Source organism: Balaenoptera borealis (assembly GCF_965194805.1).
Source record: "Balaenoptera borealis genome assembly, chromosome: 2".
NCBI lineage: Eukaryota > Metazoa > Chordata > Mammalia > Artiodactyla > Balaenopteridae > Balaenoptera > Balaenoptera borealis.
This window is the reverse complement of record NC_138867.1, coordinates 65,128,408-65,145,131: the sequence shown is the minus strand read 5'-3', so window position 1 is coordinate 65,145,131 and position 16,724 is coordinate 65,128,408. Positions and strand designations below refer to the sequence as shown.

Below are 16,724 nucleotides of genomic sequence, written 5' to 3'. Positions count from 1 at the left end.
TGGGGTCGTCGTGTCTCCATTGTCATTTGTTTCTAGGTATTTTTTGATTTCCCCTTTGATTTCTTCAGTGATCACTTCGTTATTAAGTAGTGTATTGTGTAGCCTCCATGTGTTTGTATTTTTTTACAGATCTTTTCCTGTAATTGATATCTAGTCTCATAGCGTTGTGGTCGGAAAAGATACTTGATACGATTTCAATTTTCTTAAATTTACCAAGGCTTGATTTGTGACCCAAGATATGATCTATCCTGGAGAATGTTCCATGAGCACTTGAGAAAAATGTGTATTCTGTTGTTTTGGGGTGGAATGTCCTATAAATATCAATTAAGTCCATCTTGTTTAATGTATCATTTAAAGCTTGTGTTTCCTTATTTATTTTCATTTTGGATGACCTGTCCATTGGTGAAAGTGGGGTGTTAAAGTCCCTTACTATGATTGTGTTGCTGTCGATTTCCCCTTTTATGGCTGTTAGTATTTGCCTTAGGTATTGAGGTGCTCCTATGTTGGGTGCATAAATATTTACAATTGTTATACCTTCCTCTTGGATCGATCCCTTGATCATTATATAGTGTCCTTCTTTGTCTCTTGTAATAGTCTTTATTTTAAAGTCTATTTTGTCTGATATGAGAATTGCTACTCCAGCTTTCTTTTGATTTCCATGTGCATGGAATATCTTTTTCCATCCCCTCACTTTCAGTCTGTATGTGTCTCTAGGTCTGAAGTGGGTCTCTTGTAGACAGCATATATATGGGTCTTGTTTTTGTATCCATTCAGCCAGTCTGTGTCTTTTGGTGGGAGCATTTAATCCATTTACATTTAAGGTAATTATCGATATGTATGTTCCTATTCCCATTTTCTTAAATGTTTTGGGTTTGTTATTGTAGGTGTTTTCCTTCTCTTGTGTTTCTTGCCTAGAGAAGTTCCTTTAGTATTTGTTGTAAAGCTGGTTTGGTGGTGCTGAACTCTCTCAGCTTTTGCTTGTCTGTAAAGGTTTTAATTTGTCCATCAAATCTGAATGAGATCCTTGCTGGGTAGAGTAATCTTGGTTGCAGGTTTTTCTCCTTCATCACTCTAAGTATATCCTGCCACTCCCTTCTGGCTTGCAGGGTTTCTGCTGAAAGATCAGCTGTTAACCTTATGGTGATTCCCTTGTGTGTTATTTGTTGTTTCTCCCTTGCTGCTTTTAATATGTTTTCTTTATATTTAATTTTTGATAGTTTGATTAATATGTGTCTTGGCGTGTTTCTCCTTGGATTTATCCTGTATGGGACTCTCTGTGCTTCCAGGACTTGATTAACTATTTCCTTTCCCATATTAGGGACGTTTTCAACTCTAATCTCTTCAAATATTTTCTCAGTCCCTTTTTCTCTTCTTCTTCTGGGACCCCTATAATTCAAATGTTGGTGCGTTTAATGTTGTCCCAGAGGTCTCTGAGACTGTCCTCAGTTCTTTTCATTCTTTTTTCTTTATTCTGCTCTGTGATTTTTGCTTTTGTCATTTGTGCTTTTGGTATCATATCCAAAAAATCACTGCCAATATCCGTGTCAAAGAGCTTCTTCCCTACGTTTACTTCTAAGAGTACTTCTCTACTTCTTAAACAAGAAGTTTTCTGAAAGTTTCAAGCTTTCTACACCAGCTTCCAAGATATTGATGAAGAATGACTAGGAATAAGGAAGTGTACCCAGTTGTGTGCTGGTAAATGTTTGGCAGTCAGCAATCTGGAGATCTAATTTGTAGTGTTTGCCAATTTCTGTGGTGTAAATACGCCCACCATGGCTAATTTCACATTTTCAACAATTTAAGAACTGTCTCGCAAAGTTCCTAAGAATTTACTGGTTAGCTCTCATGAGCTGGCATGTGCTGGTTTAGTTAAGCACACCACTGGGTCTACCTTTTCTATTTGCCTTCTGATTTTGGGGGAGACAAAACTTATTATATATGATGTTAATAAGCTCTCTAAAGTATGGAATTATGTTCTAAATCTCCTGTGAGCCCATGGTACTATCATGGTCATAGACAAAAATGTATCAATTATCTAAAGAAATTTTCCTGTGGACATACTGCTTTTTGGGAGCAACTGCCCAGCTAAGAGCAGGGAGGCTGCCTCCTCTTTCCACCAGCCTCAGGGAGGCTTGTAGGGGAAAATACAGGAGCACAGGATAGTTTTAATAAGCATGCCAGTCTCACTGAAAGTCAGATCGAGATACTGTAAGACTTCAACTCAGATTCACATCCATAGCTGATCAGCTAACACCCTTTTCTCTTATAAATGCATGTATTTCAGGTACAGGGTTTGGCATGTACTTCAGTGATTAGAATGAAATCCCCCAAGAAGAGGATCTGTAGCCTTCATCACATATTGCTAGTAAAGTGCCAAGGACTCCAGAGAAAGCGCACTAAAATTTTGTAGTATGAAATACCTTTTATACCTATAAAGGTATAATGTAGCTCTACCACAGAGTGGGTGGGGACCAGGAGGGCCAGAGAGCTCCTGGAGGCCCTCAGGGCTCAGGAAATAACCTTTCAGTGGGATACAAAAAAGCAAGGAAAGCGGGGAAGATTGAGAGATGACAATCTCCAACCATATGAATTTACCTCTCCTTCCTGGACTTTTTGGAACTGGGAAAGATTTGTAGATGTGGAACCACAGGTGTCACGACGCAATATGGCCCAGAGATCCTGGGAAGGCAGCTCCTGTAGCAGGATCTGCCTGCGAGACTAGATTCTCTCTGTGTCAGCAGAGGGAATAATTGGTAGACAGGTCTAAGTTCTGTCCACTCACTGAAGACCCTGATTGAAGGTCTAAGTCCTGACTTTTGAGGCAACCTCCATCTGTAGGCTTTACATGTGAGAGGTGGCCCGAAATCCTGCACATCTCATATTGGTCATGCATGTGCCACTGTGTTTTCTGACTACTGAAATCATAATAAAACAGTGGTCACGGTGTTTATCCTTTATTTATGATTTAAAATATTTCCAGGAATTTTAGAATTTGGAGAATATATTACTGCCCAGCAATATTCCTTGAAACAAAAATCTAAGGGAATTCATAAAAATTTGCCTGGATCTTTCTTTGCCTAACAAATGGAATGGGAGAAAGGCTAGTGCAAAAATCAGGCACGTTTCTGTCCCGTACATACAGCGAGGCTGCTGATACCACTGCAGAAAGAATGTACGTTGTGAGCAGCTTTCTGAGTTGTAGGAGGGCTTACATGAGCCATATACGCTATTGTCCTTATTACTTAAGAGGCATTCGTGCAGCCAGCCAGCAAAAAATTTACTGGATATCTACTCCATGCCAGGCACTCAGATTATACAGACTGTAGTTAAGACATGGTCCCTTATTCTCAATTAGCTGATATTCCACTAGGGGGAGCCAAATATATAAGTAAGCACAATAACCGCGTTGAAAGTGCTGGCATAGAAGTCTGGGCAGAAGGTGAGTGTGAGGTGGGGAGGGTAACAGAAGGAACTGGACAAATCTGCCCCAGGATGGATGGGTCAGGAAAAGTCTTCATAGGAAAGGTGTCCCTGAGCAGTGTTTCTGAGGCTCCTTACCCAGAATAAGGAGGCTGCCGAGGTGAGCACAGGACTGTTAGGCTTCTGTGTGAAGCTAACTGGAGAGACGGAAGATGAGACCTCTGGCCTGAGCCTTTTGATTGATGCACGCGCTCAATCTCACGTCTGAGGAAAAAAGAAAGATCCCCTGGCAAGTCGAACGTGGACACCACAGAGAACGGCACACACGTCATCAAAGCCTGAGCCACGTGCAGGCGATGTCTGGGTAACACGGTTTTTAGAAATTATCTCTTCTTTATTGCTACATTCATATAAAACATTTGGTATATTTGGGTGGGCAAAAGAAAGCCACAGTGTATATAAAGAAAGTTGTAGGAAGTTAAAAAATATGTGGTTTCAGTGTTTGTAAAAGCAGTCACGGATTGTTTCTTTGGTTTAGTTATCCAGGCGATCGAAATTCTGGGTTTGAAATTCTTGGAAGTCCTCTGGGATGGTGTCTGCAAAGGAGAACAGGCACAGGGGGTTAGGAGGGCTCCCTCCAGCCCGCATCCTGGTGCATCTCACGCTGGGAGGCCTCCTGTAGGGGCTGCTGTCAGCCCACCCAGCAGGCCCCCAAAGACACCACCTCACGCCACCCCCCCAGCAGCCATCTTCTACCGCAGGCTGCTTTGCAAATTGTTGGCTTCAAGCCCAGGAGTGCTCATTCACAGGCCTAAAGAAAATTTGCACGCAGAATGGATTTTGAGTTTATGATTATGTGTGAGCTGTATGAAAATGAAGGCTGCCTGTCAATTAAACCTGCCTGAATCTCTCAGTGAACCCACGTCCTAAGCCAAGCAGTTTAATTCTCTGGGGCTCAATTTCCTCATCTATCAAATAGGAAAAATGAGATCTACCTTTTACTTGGATTACACAGGGATTCTCAGGTTTTGGGAATATGTGGCATGAGCTTGTGGCTTCTGGAAGGGATGTGTGCTATACAATAGGGTGGCATTATTTGATTTTTTTTCTAGTAGTAATATTATGCAGTAACAAGAATGTACGTTACCATTGCAGCGATATTTGAGGTTGGACCAAATGATGTTTTCCTGGGAGAAGCAGAACACGCCGAGCCGGCCTCCACGCATGGTGGTGTCTATGGTGACCCCCGAGTCAGCCACCAGCTCGGAGCCTTCATAAAACTGCACCCTGCGGACAACACAGCCAGAGCGGGTCTCAAACCAAGGTTGGGGGAAGCGCCTGTCATAAGACCTAGGGGTCCCACTTCTTATCCACCTGCGTCTTTGCTCTGTTTCATACTCCACTTTTCGCAGACCTGGCTCGTGCTCCCGCTGCTGTGTTCCCCTTTCCCTACGAGACTGGAAGCTCCATGAGGTCAGGGAGCACCTGCCCACACCTCCCCTCTTCCGTCTCTCCAAAGGCCTAGCATGATGCTGGGCACCGAGTTCAACTCGATGGGTACTCGCTGATGAGTTAAAGAGAAATCACAATACGACTCAGGACCAAGAGGCTTTGTGACTTCACTGTCCAGTGAGTTACCTTGTCCAGACATCATGCTTGAAAACCACTGCTTTTCTCTAGGTCGAACTGATAACATTTGGTGGAAACCCAGAGCAATGATTCTCCTCGGGAGGGACAGCACTCCCTAAGCAGGGTTTTTAGAAATTTGTGGGAGCATTTTGAGCTGTCGTCACCATGGCATTTAGTGACAGAGGCCAGGGGTGCTGGGTGGCTTACAAGGCCCTGGAGAGAAAAATCAAAACTTGTCCTTCATCCAGACACTTTTGGGGTGCTCCTCCAGACCCCTGGGTAGGTGGAGAGAGAGACTGTTTATCTGGGCTTAGAACCTAACTCTCTCTCACTTGTGAACATCAAGTATTTTTTGCACTGGTATTGATTTTCCAGGGTAAATTGAGAAACTGAGTACAGTCGACCCTTAAACAACATAGGCTTGAACTGCATGCGTCCACTTATATGTGGATTTTTCCCAAATACTACTTTACTATGTGATCTACAGGTGGTTGACTCTGCAGATACTGAGCTGCTGATACGGAAGGCTGACTATGGGACTTGAGCATCTGCGGATCTTTATCCACGGCGGGGTCCTGGAACTGGTCCCCTGAATTGTTCAAAGGTCAACTGTACTTTGTTTTGTTTGTTTAAAAATTAAGCTGTTCACTATTTACTTATTTTACTGGAGTATAGTTGATGTACAATGTTGTTACTTTCTGCTGTACAGCAAAGTGAATCAGTTATACATATACATATATCCACTTTTTTAGATTCTATTCCCACATGGGCCATTACAGAATATTGAGTTCCTTGTGCTATACAGTAGGTCCTTATTAGTTATGCATTTTATATACAGTAGTGTGTATATGTCAATCCCAACCTCCTAATTTATCCCTTCCCCGCCCCCCCGTAACCATAAGATTGTTTTCTACAGCTGTGACTCTACTTCTGTTTTGTAAATCAGTTCATTTGTACCTTTTAGGTTCCACATATAAGCGATGTCATACGATATTTGTCCTTCTCTGTAGCTGTTCACCATTTTAGAAAGTCACATCACAGCTGGCAATACCACTGTTGTGTCCACAACACACCAATCTGTAGTAGGACATTGCCTCTGCAGTGATTCTAGGCACAGGTGCCAGTGTCTGTCTCATTCTGTGTTGGGTGTGGTTGTGTCCAAGCATTTACATGATTTTGTTATAAATTATTATTTCTCTATTAGGGATCAGATTGACTCTCTCAAATAATATGTGCAGGTAGGTTATATTTTCTATGATTTCATTTTGGGACACAGAGGGGGCATTTCAAAATACGTCATAAAAAAGGGGCATTAAGCTTAATAGGGCTGAGAACATGATCATCTTACTGTGAGACAGATTACATTTTATGTAATGTCTCAAAGAAAGAAGGACAAAATATGAATTAGCCCTCATGATTCGCTTCTTTCCACTCAGCAGCTTCCTCGCCCCCGGTCAGGAGAAAGTAATCAGCACCCTTCCTAAAAGTGCTACGTAAGCTGGCATGGGTGCTGATCTGTAAGTTTGAGGAATGAGAGAGAAAAGTACACCGACTAAATTTCAAAGAAAGATGTAGTGCTAAGGCATCCTAGCTTCTGAGAACAGTTGTTTGTTTGTTTTTTAAATAGTCCTACAGGGAAATAAGGCAGATTACATCGGCTCACATGAGGGTCAGTTCATGCCGAGGGTGGGACGTGCCGTCACTGTGTCAGGCACTGGGGAGACCAAGATAAAATGAGACATGGGTGCTGCCCTCGTGGAGTGTATCAGACCGTGAGGGACTCACTGCAGCGTGAAATGTTTGTGGGTAAGTGATGATACAGGGCCCAGAGGGAACACACGGGGATGCGGATGGCAGAGTCAGTGCACGTCTCACCTCACACGGGTCAGCGTGGCAGAGGGGAATCACCGTTCCGGTGCCAAGGCCTCCCCCACAGAAGGTCCTTCTACCCCCAGTTTGGCCCTACCATCCAGGCGGTCAGTCTGAGCCGGGTGTCGTCCTCCCACCTCTTTTCTGGGAGCCTGAGGTCCCAGCGTGTCCTCGGGGACCCTCTGCTCAGGGGAGCAAAGGCTCCACGATGCAGGAGAAGGATGTGCTTTACTTCAAGTGCACGGGGAGGAGGGGGCGCTGCACCTACCTGATGTAGCCCACCTGGGGCCGGTGCTGCAGGAACCAGCGGTAGGACACCTTGTCCTTCCAGCCCACGTTCCTGGTGTCCTTCCACAGCAGCCTGACCTGGTCGCTGGTGTCCCCGGTGTGCCACAGGGAGTTGCGGAGATGCTCCCCCGGACCCGTCTTAGACTTAACGGCCTGGACAACGACACGAGCGAGGTCTTAGAATGCACAGACCACCCTTCCTGCACCCCGCATCCCTGGGGTGGTGATGGGGTGGGAATTCACGGTTACAATCTGGTGGCTTTGGATCTGGACACAAAGCATAAACAAACACTTAAGTGCCATTTCTACTGCGATGCTCCCCCCAGCCTTCCAGTAATCCGCCCTGGCCAGTATTCCACTAACCCAGTCCATGTTTTTCCTGCTGAAAATCCATTGCTCCCCACATCTGGCCAATGAGGGCTCTGAAGTCTGCCTCTCCTCCCAGCAGGAGTGACAGAGGTAGCCTCCCAGCCCTCCTGTACAAAGTTGGCCCCATTGAGGAAACACATTAGCCAGTTTCCAAGAGTGTGCCTTAAGATGTACCTCCAAATCTTCCCCACCTCTTGGGCCCTACTGGGGCTGACATTCTCACCATCAGTCATCCCGAGGGAAGCATGTAGCTTGCACACAGGAGTGAAGGCAAGGCCCTGGATGGGCTCCAGTGTTCCCTAACTAACTTGAATGCTGGCAGGAATGCATCAATTCCTTAGATGAATAAATGCCATATGGGCGAACACAGAATTTAGAAGGCGGGTGAAGGGCCCAGAAGAAAGGGAGATGAGTACCTTGAGCTGAATGCCAGGTTCTGCGACAGCTCGGAACGGGGTGGCCTGCCAGTACGTCTGCTCTGTCTGCTTCCACATGACCACGTAGAAGCTGGAACTGTCTTGGTAACCGAAGATAAAGCCAGCATAGTCATCGTCCGTCTGGGTGTTGACGTGGAAGGTCCCTTCGAAGTCCACTCCGTTAAAAGCCGTGTACCCTGTAAAGATCAAAATAGATGAGAAAAACAGACAAGCCACACGAGTAGCTGGAAAGAGTGAATTCTGCACCAGTGGTGATGAGGCCCTGGACATACCCACTGCCAGGCCTGGATCGCTGTTCATGGTCTGCACGATCTCCATGCCCTGCAGAGAGAGTTGAAGAGGTTAAGATTAACCTTAGAGGGGGTAGAATATTCTCAAAGAAGCCCAGAACCTCAGACCTCCATGTAAAGATTTCATTATCTGAGGAACTGCTCTACCTTGTTACGTGCTCAAAGAAAGCGTACACTTAGGAAAAAAACAACAAAAAACCCTCAAAGCTAAGTAGAAATAGTTTTGCTAAAACTGTCACTTAAGCTGAGTCAATAAACCCTTAATTAGAGAACATATGCTTCTAATGATTGTGACCTCCTGGGTGACACTGGAAAACCTACTAAGCCTCTCTGTGCCTTTCTTCTTTAGGGCCACAAGGAGGAGGACACACAGGAGCATGTACTGCAGAGATTAGGAGCACGGCTCTAGGGCCAGACTGCCTAGGTCCCAAATCCAGCAGTCTTAGCCGCTCACCTGCAGTGCTACCCTGAGTAATCATTCAAGCTTTGTAACACTTGAGCTCATCCTCTGTAAAACGAGGCTAATGAAAGAGCTCTGTCACAGGGCTGCTGAGAGGAACAAACACAACGTGGAACAGTGCCTGGCTCGAGGTCGGCACCCGCAAAATTTACCCACTACTCTCAGAAGGGCCTGTGTTGAGAGGCAACGCTGAGCTGGTGCCAACCGCATGACCCTCACCTGGTTCAGGACCACCCAATTGGGATCGATCTGGGCGTCCCCTTCAGGGTCCAGGACCACCGTCTGATAGGCCCTGAAGTCGGTCAGGGTGACCTCTGCGTTCTCCGGGCACACGTCAATCCGATCGATGACATGGTCGTGGTCGAAGTCTGTCTCGCAGATGTCCCCCACGCCGTCACCTGAGGGGGTGGAGGAGGAGGGGGGGAGTTCAGTAATGCCTACTACCTCCAAGCCACCCACTCCGTGACAGGGAGGGGGCTGGGTAAGGAGCAGAGAGAGCCCAAGACCCAGCTCCACGTGGAGCGAGGAGTCCTGGAATCAGCCGTGTCTGAGCCAGCCCCGGAGTTCTCATGGTGGGTTGGTGAACCCCACTGCAGGTGAGTGAACCCCACTGCAGGTGATCAAAAGGACTTCCTAGGGACAGAGTGGAGGGCAACTGTCCAAAGATGACCTGACAAGGGACTTCCCTGGTGATCCAGTGGTTAAGACTACACCTTCCGAGGCAGGGGTTGTGGGTTCGATCCCTGGTCGGGGAGCTAAAATCCCACATGCCTCGCAGCCAAAAAACCAAAACTAAAAATGGTCCACATCAAAAAAAAAAAAAAAAATCTTAAAAAAAAAATGTACACTTCAAAGTTGACCTGACAGGAAACGCTGGCTGTCCTCTAGGACAGGGGTTTCACCAACTGGTGGATCTTAAGGCCTGACCTTACATAAGCAAATGTCTACAGTACTTTCTGGACTATGACGCATAAAAAGCAGGGAAATTATGGCCACCAAAATCTAAGAATAATTTACAGTGATCCTTAGGCTGAATATCGCCCAGTGTCTTCTGTCCAGCTGACAGATGGTATTAAAATCTGAATTTGCATACTGGGATGGGCGTGGCCTCACCAGCGCACCCCCATGCTCACCACCGTCCTCACCACTCTGCTGTCTCATTTCTGGCTCTGGGCGTCCCTCTCCTTAACAGCGTGGCCCCGGCAGGCATCAGGCATCACGCAGGGCTGCGGGGCCCTCCCCTCCCTCCTGCTCCTGCTCTGTGACTCTGGTGAGAGGCGCGAGCAAGACGGTGGAGCGGCTCTCCGAGCCCCGGTGGGGGGCACGTGGCTGCTTCCCTGCCCCGCGTGGTCTCACCCCAGGGCTGCGCCGGAGCAGCTCCTGCCCTGGCAGAGCTGGGCCACCACGTGCCTGGCTGAGGGGAGCCCTGGGCTGAGCCCACGTACTGTTGCTGTCCTCCTGGGCAGGGTTGGGGACCAGCCGGCAGTTGTCTGGTCCAGGCGGCACCAGGTCCGGGATGCCGTCGTTGTCATCATCGTCGTCACACTCGTCACCAATCCCATCCTTATCAGTGTCCAGCTGGGCGCTGTTAATGACCGTGGGGCAGTTGTCTGTACTGTCCTGGTGCCCGTCTCCATCACTGTGGGAGAAAGGAGAGGGGGTTTGCGTCCCAGCTCAGCAGAGGACACGAAGAGTCCGGTTCTCAGGAGGGAGAGTTTGGGTTCGGGGTCTTAACCAGGCTTGGTCTTTTATCAAACCCACAGGTCCTTAGATGAGGCTGCCTTATGGGCCTCAGAGACCATTTCCCACTTCTCCAACCTGTTGAAACAAGTAGATCATTTTCTATTCAAAATAAGGGCCAATTTCTGTGATTTTGTGACCAGATGCTCCTTTCAGTCCCCGGGCACGACTGTGATCCCCGACAGAGAAAGTGGGAGGGGAACAAAGTGAGGGGCAGTGGAGCCAAACTGCCCGCTGTGAGTCCTGGCTCAGCTGCGCCCCAGCCTGGGGCCCCGGACGTGACGCTTACCCCGCTATGGCTCAGTATCCTCCCCTGTACCATGGGAATAACAACAGCCTACCTCACAGGGTTGTTAGGAGGATTAAATGATTAAGTGATTCGAATTTTGCATGTTACGTTTTAATATAAGAAAAACACTTCTAAGTGCCTGGCTCTTGGGAAGCCCTATGGTGTTTCCTTTTCTGTGACTCTTCACCATGCCCGGCCAGTAAGCCTGAGAAGCGTCAGATGTGAATGCACAGGGAGAAGGGCAGGAACAGCAGGGCCGCCCTTCCCAAGAACTGAGCACGTAGGCTGGGCTCGGCCCTGGGCTAACGCACTTCTCAGAAACCCTCGTTCTCTGCCCACCCGACATTCCTTCTTTCCAGGCCTAACGGCCACCTGAGGGTGAGTCTGCCCTGTCCCCAGGCTTCCCTGAGTTGATGGAGGCCTCCCACGGCTACTCTGGATTAGCGCAGATACTACTTTCACGGGCGCCACCCACAGCCCGTCCTGAACCAGCAACTGCCCCACGCCGTCCACAATGGGACAAGGAAGGGAAGCCAGGGGCCAGTCCATGCCCTTCAGGCCAGTGCTTCCCAGATGGGTCCCAGAGAAAGTGAGGTCAACCCCGACAGGCAGAAGGTGACAGAACTCCAACAGTGGAATTCCTGGGCATGGGGCAGGGCTGCTTTCCAAATCATAAGATTGAGCTATTTCCATTAGCAGCCATTCCATATAGCCCTGAACATTTTTATGCAAAACCAAGCAGTTTCTGTCCTCAAGTTTGTGGGAATTAAGATGTAGTGGAATGAGTTATTTATTTCAGGCAGAAAATCTAGAGGCTGGTGGGACGGGATATTTTAGAAATCACTTAGATGGCACTGAGAGTGCAAGATGACCTGCAACAGGGAACGTTCTTGATGTACATTATTGAGGGGAGTTGTCAGGGTACCAGTCCCATCTTCCCCTCGAAAACGGAGACATCCTATGTCAGACTGTCACCGACTTGCCTCTCCTCTCCTCATGCTGTGATAACAATAATACCTCAGTTACCATTTTCTGCAGGTCACCTGAGGGCCAGCACTGGAGGTAGGAACTTTACCTACATTATCTTTCATTTTTACCATCACTTGGCATTTAGTTCTCTCTACTTTGCAGATGAAGAAATTGAGACTCAGAGACTGAGAAGTATGTTGACGTTCACTTAGCTGGCATGCACTGTGCAGCAAGGACACGGAGCACAAGGACAGAGATGGGACTTGATAGGAGCTGTCCTTGAGCAAGGTTGGGCTTGGGAGCTGCTGCCTGTAGGGCAGCCTCTGAGAAGAGGTTGAGAAGGGCAGCTACGTTTCTTCCTGCTTTGCCTTTTAGACTCCTTTCCCTCTTTCATCCCTGTCCTGCTGCCCCTTTGATTCCCTACAGAGATGAAAGGGTTTAGAGTCTTGGGTGGCAGGTACCTCTAGGGCAGAGCTGGCCATGCCTACATTTTTGATGTTCCTATAGCATCTGATCCAGCCCCGTGTCTTAACGTAGGACTCCATCCATGTGGGGCTAGAAGGGCTGACAACATTCACTTGCATAGAACAACTCCACCCAAATAAAGAAAACTGAAAGAAAAAATTCCAAGGACAATGAAATAACAGTGATTCCCTCAGCACACTGACAGCTCTCTATTTTGGGATGATGGTGAAGCTTTCCTGAGCTGAAAGAATATAACAGCAAAAGAGCTAACATCTATGCAACAGAAACTGTAATATGTACTTTCCATAAATTAACTCAACTTTCACAGTAGTCCTAAGAGCTACATTCCATTTCCATCCCCATTTTACAGATGAGAAAATGGAGGCACAGAGAGATGAGGTAACTTGCCTAAGGTAAGCTGATGTGTAAATGGAGGACCTGGGATTTATATCTAGCTGTGTCGCTCCAGAGCCCATCTCTAAAGCATGATGCTACACCGCCTCTCCTGTGATAGAGTCTCCGTTGCTTGAGTGCCTAGTGGCCCCTCCTGGTACCGTCAACTCCCCCATTCATGGAGGTGCAGTGACCCTGACCAAAGACAGGGCTATTGTCCCTCCAGCAACTCAATCTGCCCAGAGAGATCCCAAAGCATGGTGGCAACAGAGAGCTCTGAAAGAGAAAACTTTCTCTGGAATTTTCATTGGCCCTGTGCAGCTGGGAAACATGCCATACCTGTCCTGATTGGTGTCACAGGAGTCCCCAACCAGATCGTTATCCACGTCAGACTGCAAAGAGAACAAAACGTGTTATTTACCCCTGGGCCTGCACAGAATGTTCCAGAGAAGGCAGACCCAGCCCATCATCACTGGATCTCAGGAATTACTTCTCTGGAATTGGGGTGGTGCAAACTGCAAAAGGACAACACCATATTGGTGTAGGCACAATGCTGAATTTTCAAAAAAGCCTTCCAAAATATCAAGCTCCAAGGATGGGCTGCCTACACACCAGATGAGCTGATTGGAGAAGGGCGCTGGGGCCGCATGGTGGCAGGTGGAGACGTGGCACTCTGGCACGGGTCGGAAGGGAGCCAGCCACAGGCACGGGGACAAGGCAAACAGATTTTGCTCTGCTTCTGCATTTTGGAATTGAGCCAGAATAGGAGTGAGTCAGAGGGCAATAATGATGCCCCTCTCTCAGGGCTTTAAAAATAAGTGACACATCATACCCAATTATCCAGACAGGAAGGAGGAGAGAGAAGGGAAACAGCACATCGCTGATTGGACCCAATCTGAAATGTCCATACATAGGCTGTTGTTGGGATTTGGGGATGAAAGGGACATGAGGCTCCCAATGGTTAATTTCCACATTGCATTTTCCTTTCAGCAAAAAAACAACTTGTTTTGGGCATCATTAAACTATTACTGGGACTTCCCCGGTGGTCCAGCAGTTAAGACTCTGTGCTCCCAATGCAGGGAGCCCAGGTTCGATCCCTGGTCAGGGAACTAGATCCTGCATGCCTCAACTAAAGATCCCGCACACAGCAATGAAGAGCCCACGTGCTGCAACTAAGACCCTGCACAGCCAAATAAATTTTAAGAAACCCCAAAAACTCCTATTCCTAACCTCATAGGGACTTCACAGCCTGTGAGGTTAGTCCAGAAGGCCTCAGATCTCCTGTAATGTTCTTCCCATCACCTCCAGGCTTAAGTATACAATTTCACCACCTCTGCTGTCAGGTATAAGGCAACAGCAAAGAACCGGGCTGGCAGGCTCTGCTGGGTTCTTCCAGACACGGGTCTTACACGAGTCTTTGCATTGGGCAGTTCAGCCTAGAGTTTGGATTCCCCTGGATCCTACTAACCTGGTTAGGGTTGCTGACATCAGGACAGCTGTCACAGGCATCCCCCACGCCATCACCATCTTTGTCCTGTTGATCATGGTTGGGAACTTTCTGGCAGTTGTCCAGGAAGTTTTTTATTCCTATGAGAAAGGAATGCTTCCCTGAGTCAGGCGAACATCACAGAAAGGTCTGGAGCACAGACTTCCAGGTGCTGTAGAGATCAGGCCAGCACATGGCACACAGTAGGTAATGTCTGCCTGGGTCATCCTCAGAGAGCCATACCTTTTCCAGCAGTTACCTGGAGGTAATGTCAAAGGATGGATTCTGGGAGGCTTAAAAAAGAAAAGTGACCTGAGGCATTTATCCACTGAGTTAGAATTTGTTGAAGATATCAAGGGCTATCACTGCAACCGGATGAGGGGGTCATGAGGGGTAGGTGGGTCGACCCTGGAGAGGGAGGACCTCACGGGTGTGTGAGCTATGACAAGGGCCCCGGGGCTCAGGCAGTGGTGTGCTGGAGTCAGGCCAGTCATACCCATTTCTCCCCAGATTCCCGTTCAGTCATGTCATCTCCTCTTGGTACCTTGGAACCAGTGATGGTGGAAGTGGTATTTACATAATGGAAACTGGCAAATGCTACAACTTGGGGCATTTTTTGTTTGTTTTGCTGAGCTGGTTTACCATCAGTCAGGCTTATAGAAGGCGGGGTCGTGTTTTAGAGACATGTGAATAGTCTGGAGTGTGGGGTGTGTGTTGGTTAGTGGTGGGTGTAGTGTATTTCTAAAAGGAAATTCCTTCAAGTTCCTGTGTTGTGATATGTTTTACAGAAACTATCGGATCCAGCCTATACTATGATGATAGTCATCTATATGTTACGGAAGCTATACAGGAACAAACGTCCTTCCTCACGGCCTGTGAGGCTCCAGAGTTGTGCTCCAGAGGTGCTATTCACACAGACCACAATACGAGGCCCCTTCAGTGGACCCTGGAGCTGGGTGATGCAGCTGCCCTGCCTGACAGCTCTTCCCAGTCTCCTGGGAAATGCCCGATTCTCTGCAGGAGGAGCCTGACCCAGGGCTGCGGCCCATGACCCTGCTCAGCCCCTCTACCTCAATCCTCCACTTCCAGGACCCTTATGCATGAGAAGGATGGTGGGGAGGGAGGAAAGCTACAGTCTGGGAAGACAGATGCCCTACAAAGTCACATCCCTGACAAGACACTGCTCGAAGGGATTCCTACAAAGTTTCTGGCAATGATGCAGAGTTCCCAGAACACCAGGGTTCTTCTTCCACAGAAACAAGTGGGCCTTGGGGCCACCAGGCACAGACCATGTGGAACCCCCTGGAGTGGGAAGGCCCTCAGAGTCAGTCATTCTATTCCTGCTCCTAAGAGAGAACAAGGGGAAAAAGGACAAATGAGTCCCAAGTAAAAGACTAAGCAAGACAAACGCACCATCTCCATCCATGTCGTCATCGCAGGCATCTCCTTTTCCATCCCCGTCAGTGTCCTTCTGGTCATTATTTAGGACATTCCGGCAGTTATCACAGGCATCCCCAAAGATATCTTTGTCACCATTCCTCTGGTCCACGTTGTGAGTCAGGACACAGTTATCCTAAAGGATCAAAAGACCGACATTAACTCTGACTTCTACTGAATCCCCACTGTGTGCCTGGTCCTGAGGTGGAGGCCAGCCAACCTTCCCCCAACTGGCATGAGATGTCGGAACTCAGGAGGCCCAAGTTCATCAGTTTTATAAACATTTCAGAATCTTAGAATAAAAAATTGCAGTGCTATGGGAACGCAGGCGTGGAAACAGACAATCGGGATGAGTAATATAAATAGTTGACTTCACGGCCTTTCTTCCACCATCCCTGGTACGTGGCAATTCATAGGCCCTCCCAGCAAAGCAGGCACCTACCTGCTCATTCAGGATCCCATCTCCATCAGCATCCTCGTCACAAGCATCTCCAAGGCCATCTCCGTCTGCATCCTCTTGGCCGGAATTTGGCACATACTTGCAGTTGTCCTAAGTTGGAGAAACACAGCTCAGAGACACATCTACATTTGTATTTTTTCAGCTTTATTGAGGTATAACTGACAGATAAAATTGCAAGACATTTAAAGTGTATAATGTGATGATTTGATATACGTTGATATTGTGAAGGGATTCCCCCATTGAGTTAATTAACATATGCATCACCTCACATGTTTATCTCCCCACTTTTTTTGCTGAGAACATTTAAGGTCTACTCTCTTAGCAAATTTCAACTATACGGTACAGTGTTATCAACTATAGTCACCATGTTATACATTAGATCCTCAGATCTTATTCACCTCATGGCGGAAAGTTTGCACCCTTTTATCAACTTCTCCCCATTTCCCCCATCCCCATCTCCATCTGTCTTAAGTCAAAAACTATTTCTGCCTGTACCTGTCTGGCTTTTTTTAAAAAATAAATTTATTTATTTTTGGCTGCGTTGGGTCTTCATCGCTGCACGCTTTCTCTAGTTGCGGTGAGCGGGGGCTACTCTTCGTTGCGGAGTAGGGCTCTAGGCACACGGGCTTCAGTAGTTGTGGCACATGGGCTCAGCAGTTGTGGGTCGCGGGCTCTAGAGCGCAGGCTCAGTAGTTGTGGCGCAGGGACTTAGTTGCTCCACGG

The 16,724-nt window shown here is 47.7% G+C and overlaps 1 protein-coding gene and 1 long non-coding RNA gene across 2 annotated transcripts in view; one reads left to right on the top strand and one right to left on the bottom strand.

Moving 5' to 3' along the window:
• Positions 1-3,779: 3,779 nt before the first annotated feature.
• The window catches only part of THBS4 (thrombospondin 4), a 50,208-nt gene continuing 37,263 nt past the window's right edge, over positions 3,780-16,724 (bottom strand). Inside the window, exons 12-22 of the mRNA XM_082375966.1 lie at positions 15,984-16,091; positions 15,518-15,677; positions 14,087-14,205; positions 12,958-13,010; positions 10,208-10,401; positions 8,982-9,160; positions 8,285-8,333; positions 7,992-8,188; positions 7,187-7,359; positions 4,568-4,707; positions 3,780-4,016 (exon numbers count right to left, since the gene is read on the bottom strand). Of these exons, the coding sequence (XP_082232092.1) occupies positions 3,955-4,016; positions 4,568-4,707; positions 7,187-7,359; positions 7,992-8,188; positions 8,285-8,333; positions 8,982-9,160; positions 10,208-10,401; positions 12,958-13,010; positions 14,087-14,205; positions 15,518-15,677; positions 15,984-16,091 (1,434 nt within the window). The 3' untranslated portion in view covers positions 3,780-3,954. The remainder of the gene's footprint in view (positions 4,017-4,567; positions 4,708-7,186; positions 7,360-7,991; positions 8,189-8,284; positions 8,334-8,981; positions 9,161-10,207; positions 10,402-12,957; positions 13,011-14,086; positions 14,206-15,517; positions 15,678-15,983; positions 16,092-16,724) is intronic.
• Positions 4,923-6,667, top strand: LOC309622630. Its single transcript, XR_014241045.1, has 2 exons — positions 4,923-5,049; positions 5,537-6,667. It is a non-coding gene; the product is annotated as an uncharacterized lncRNA (long non-coding RNA).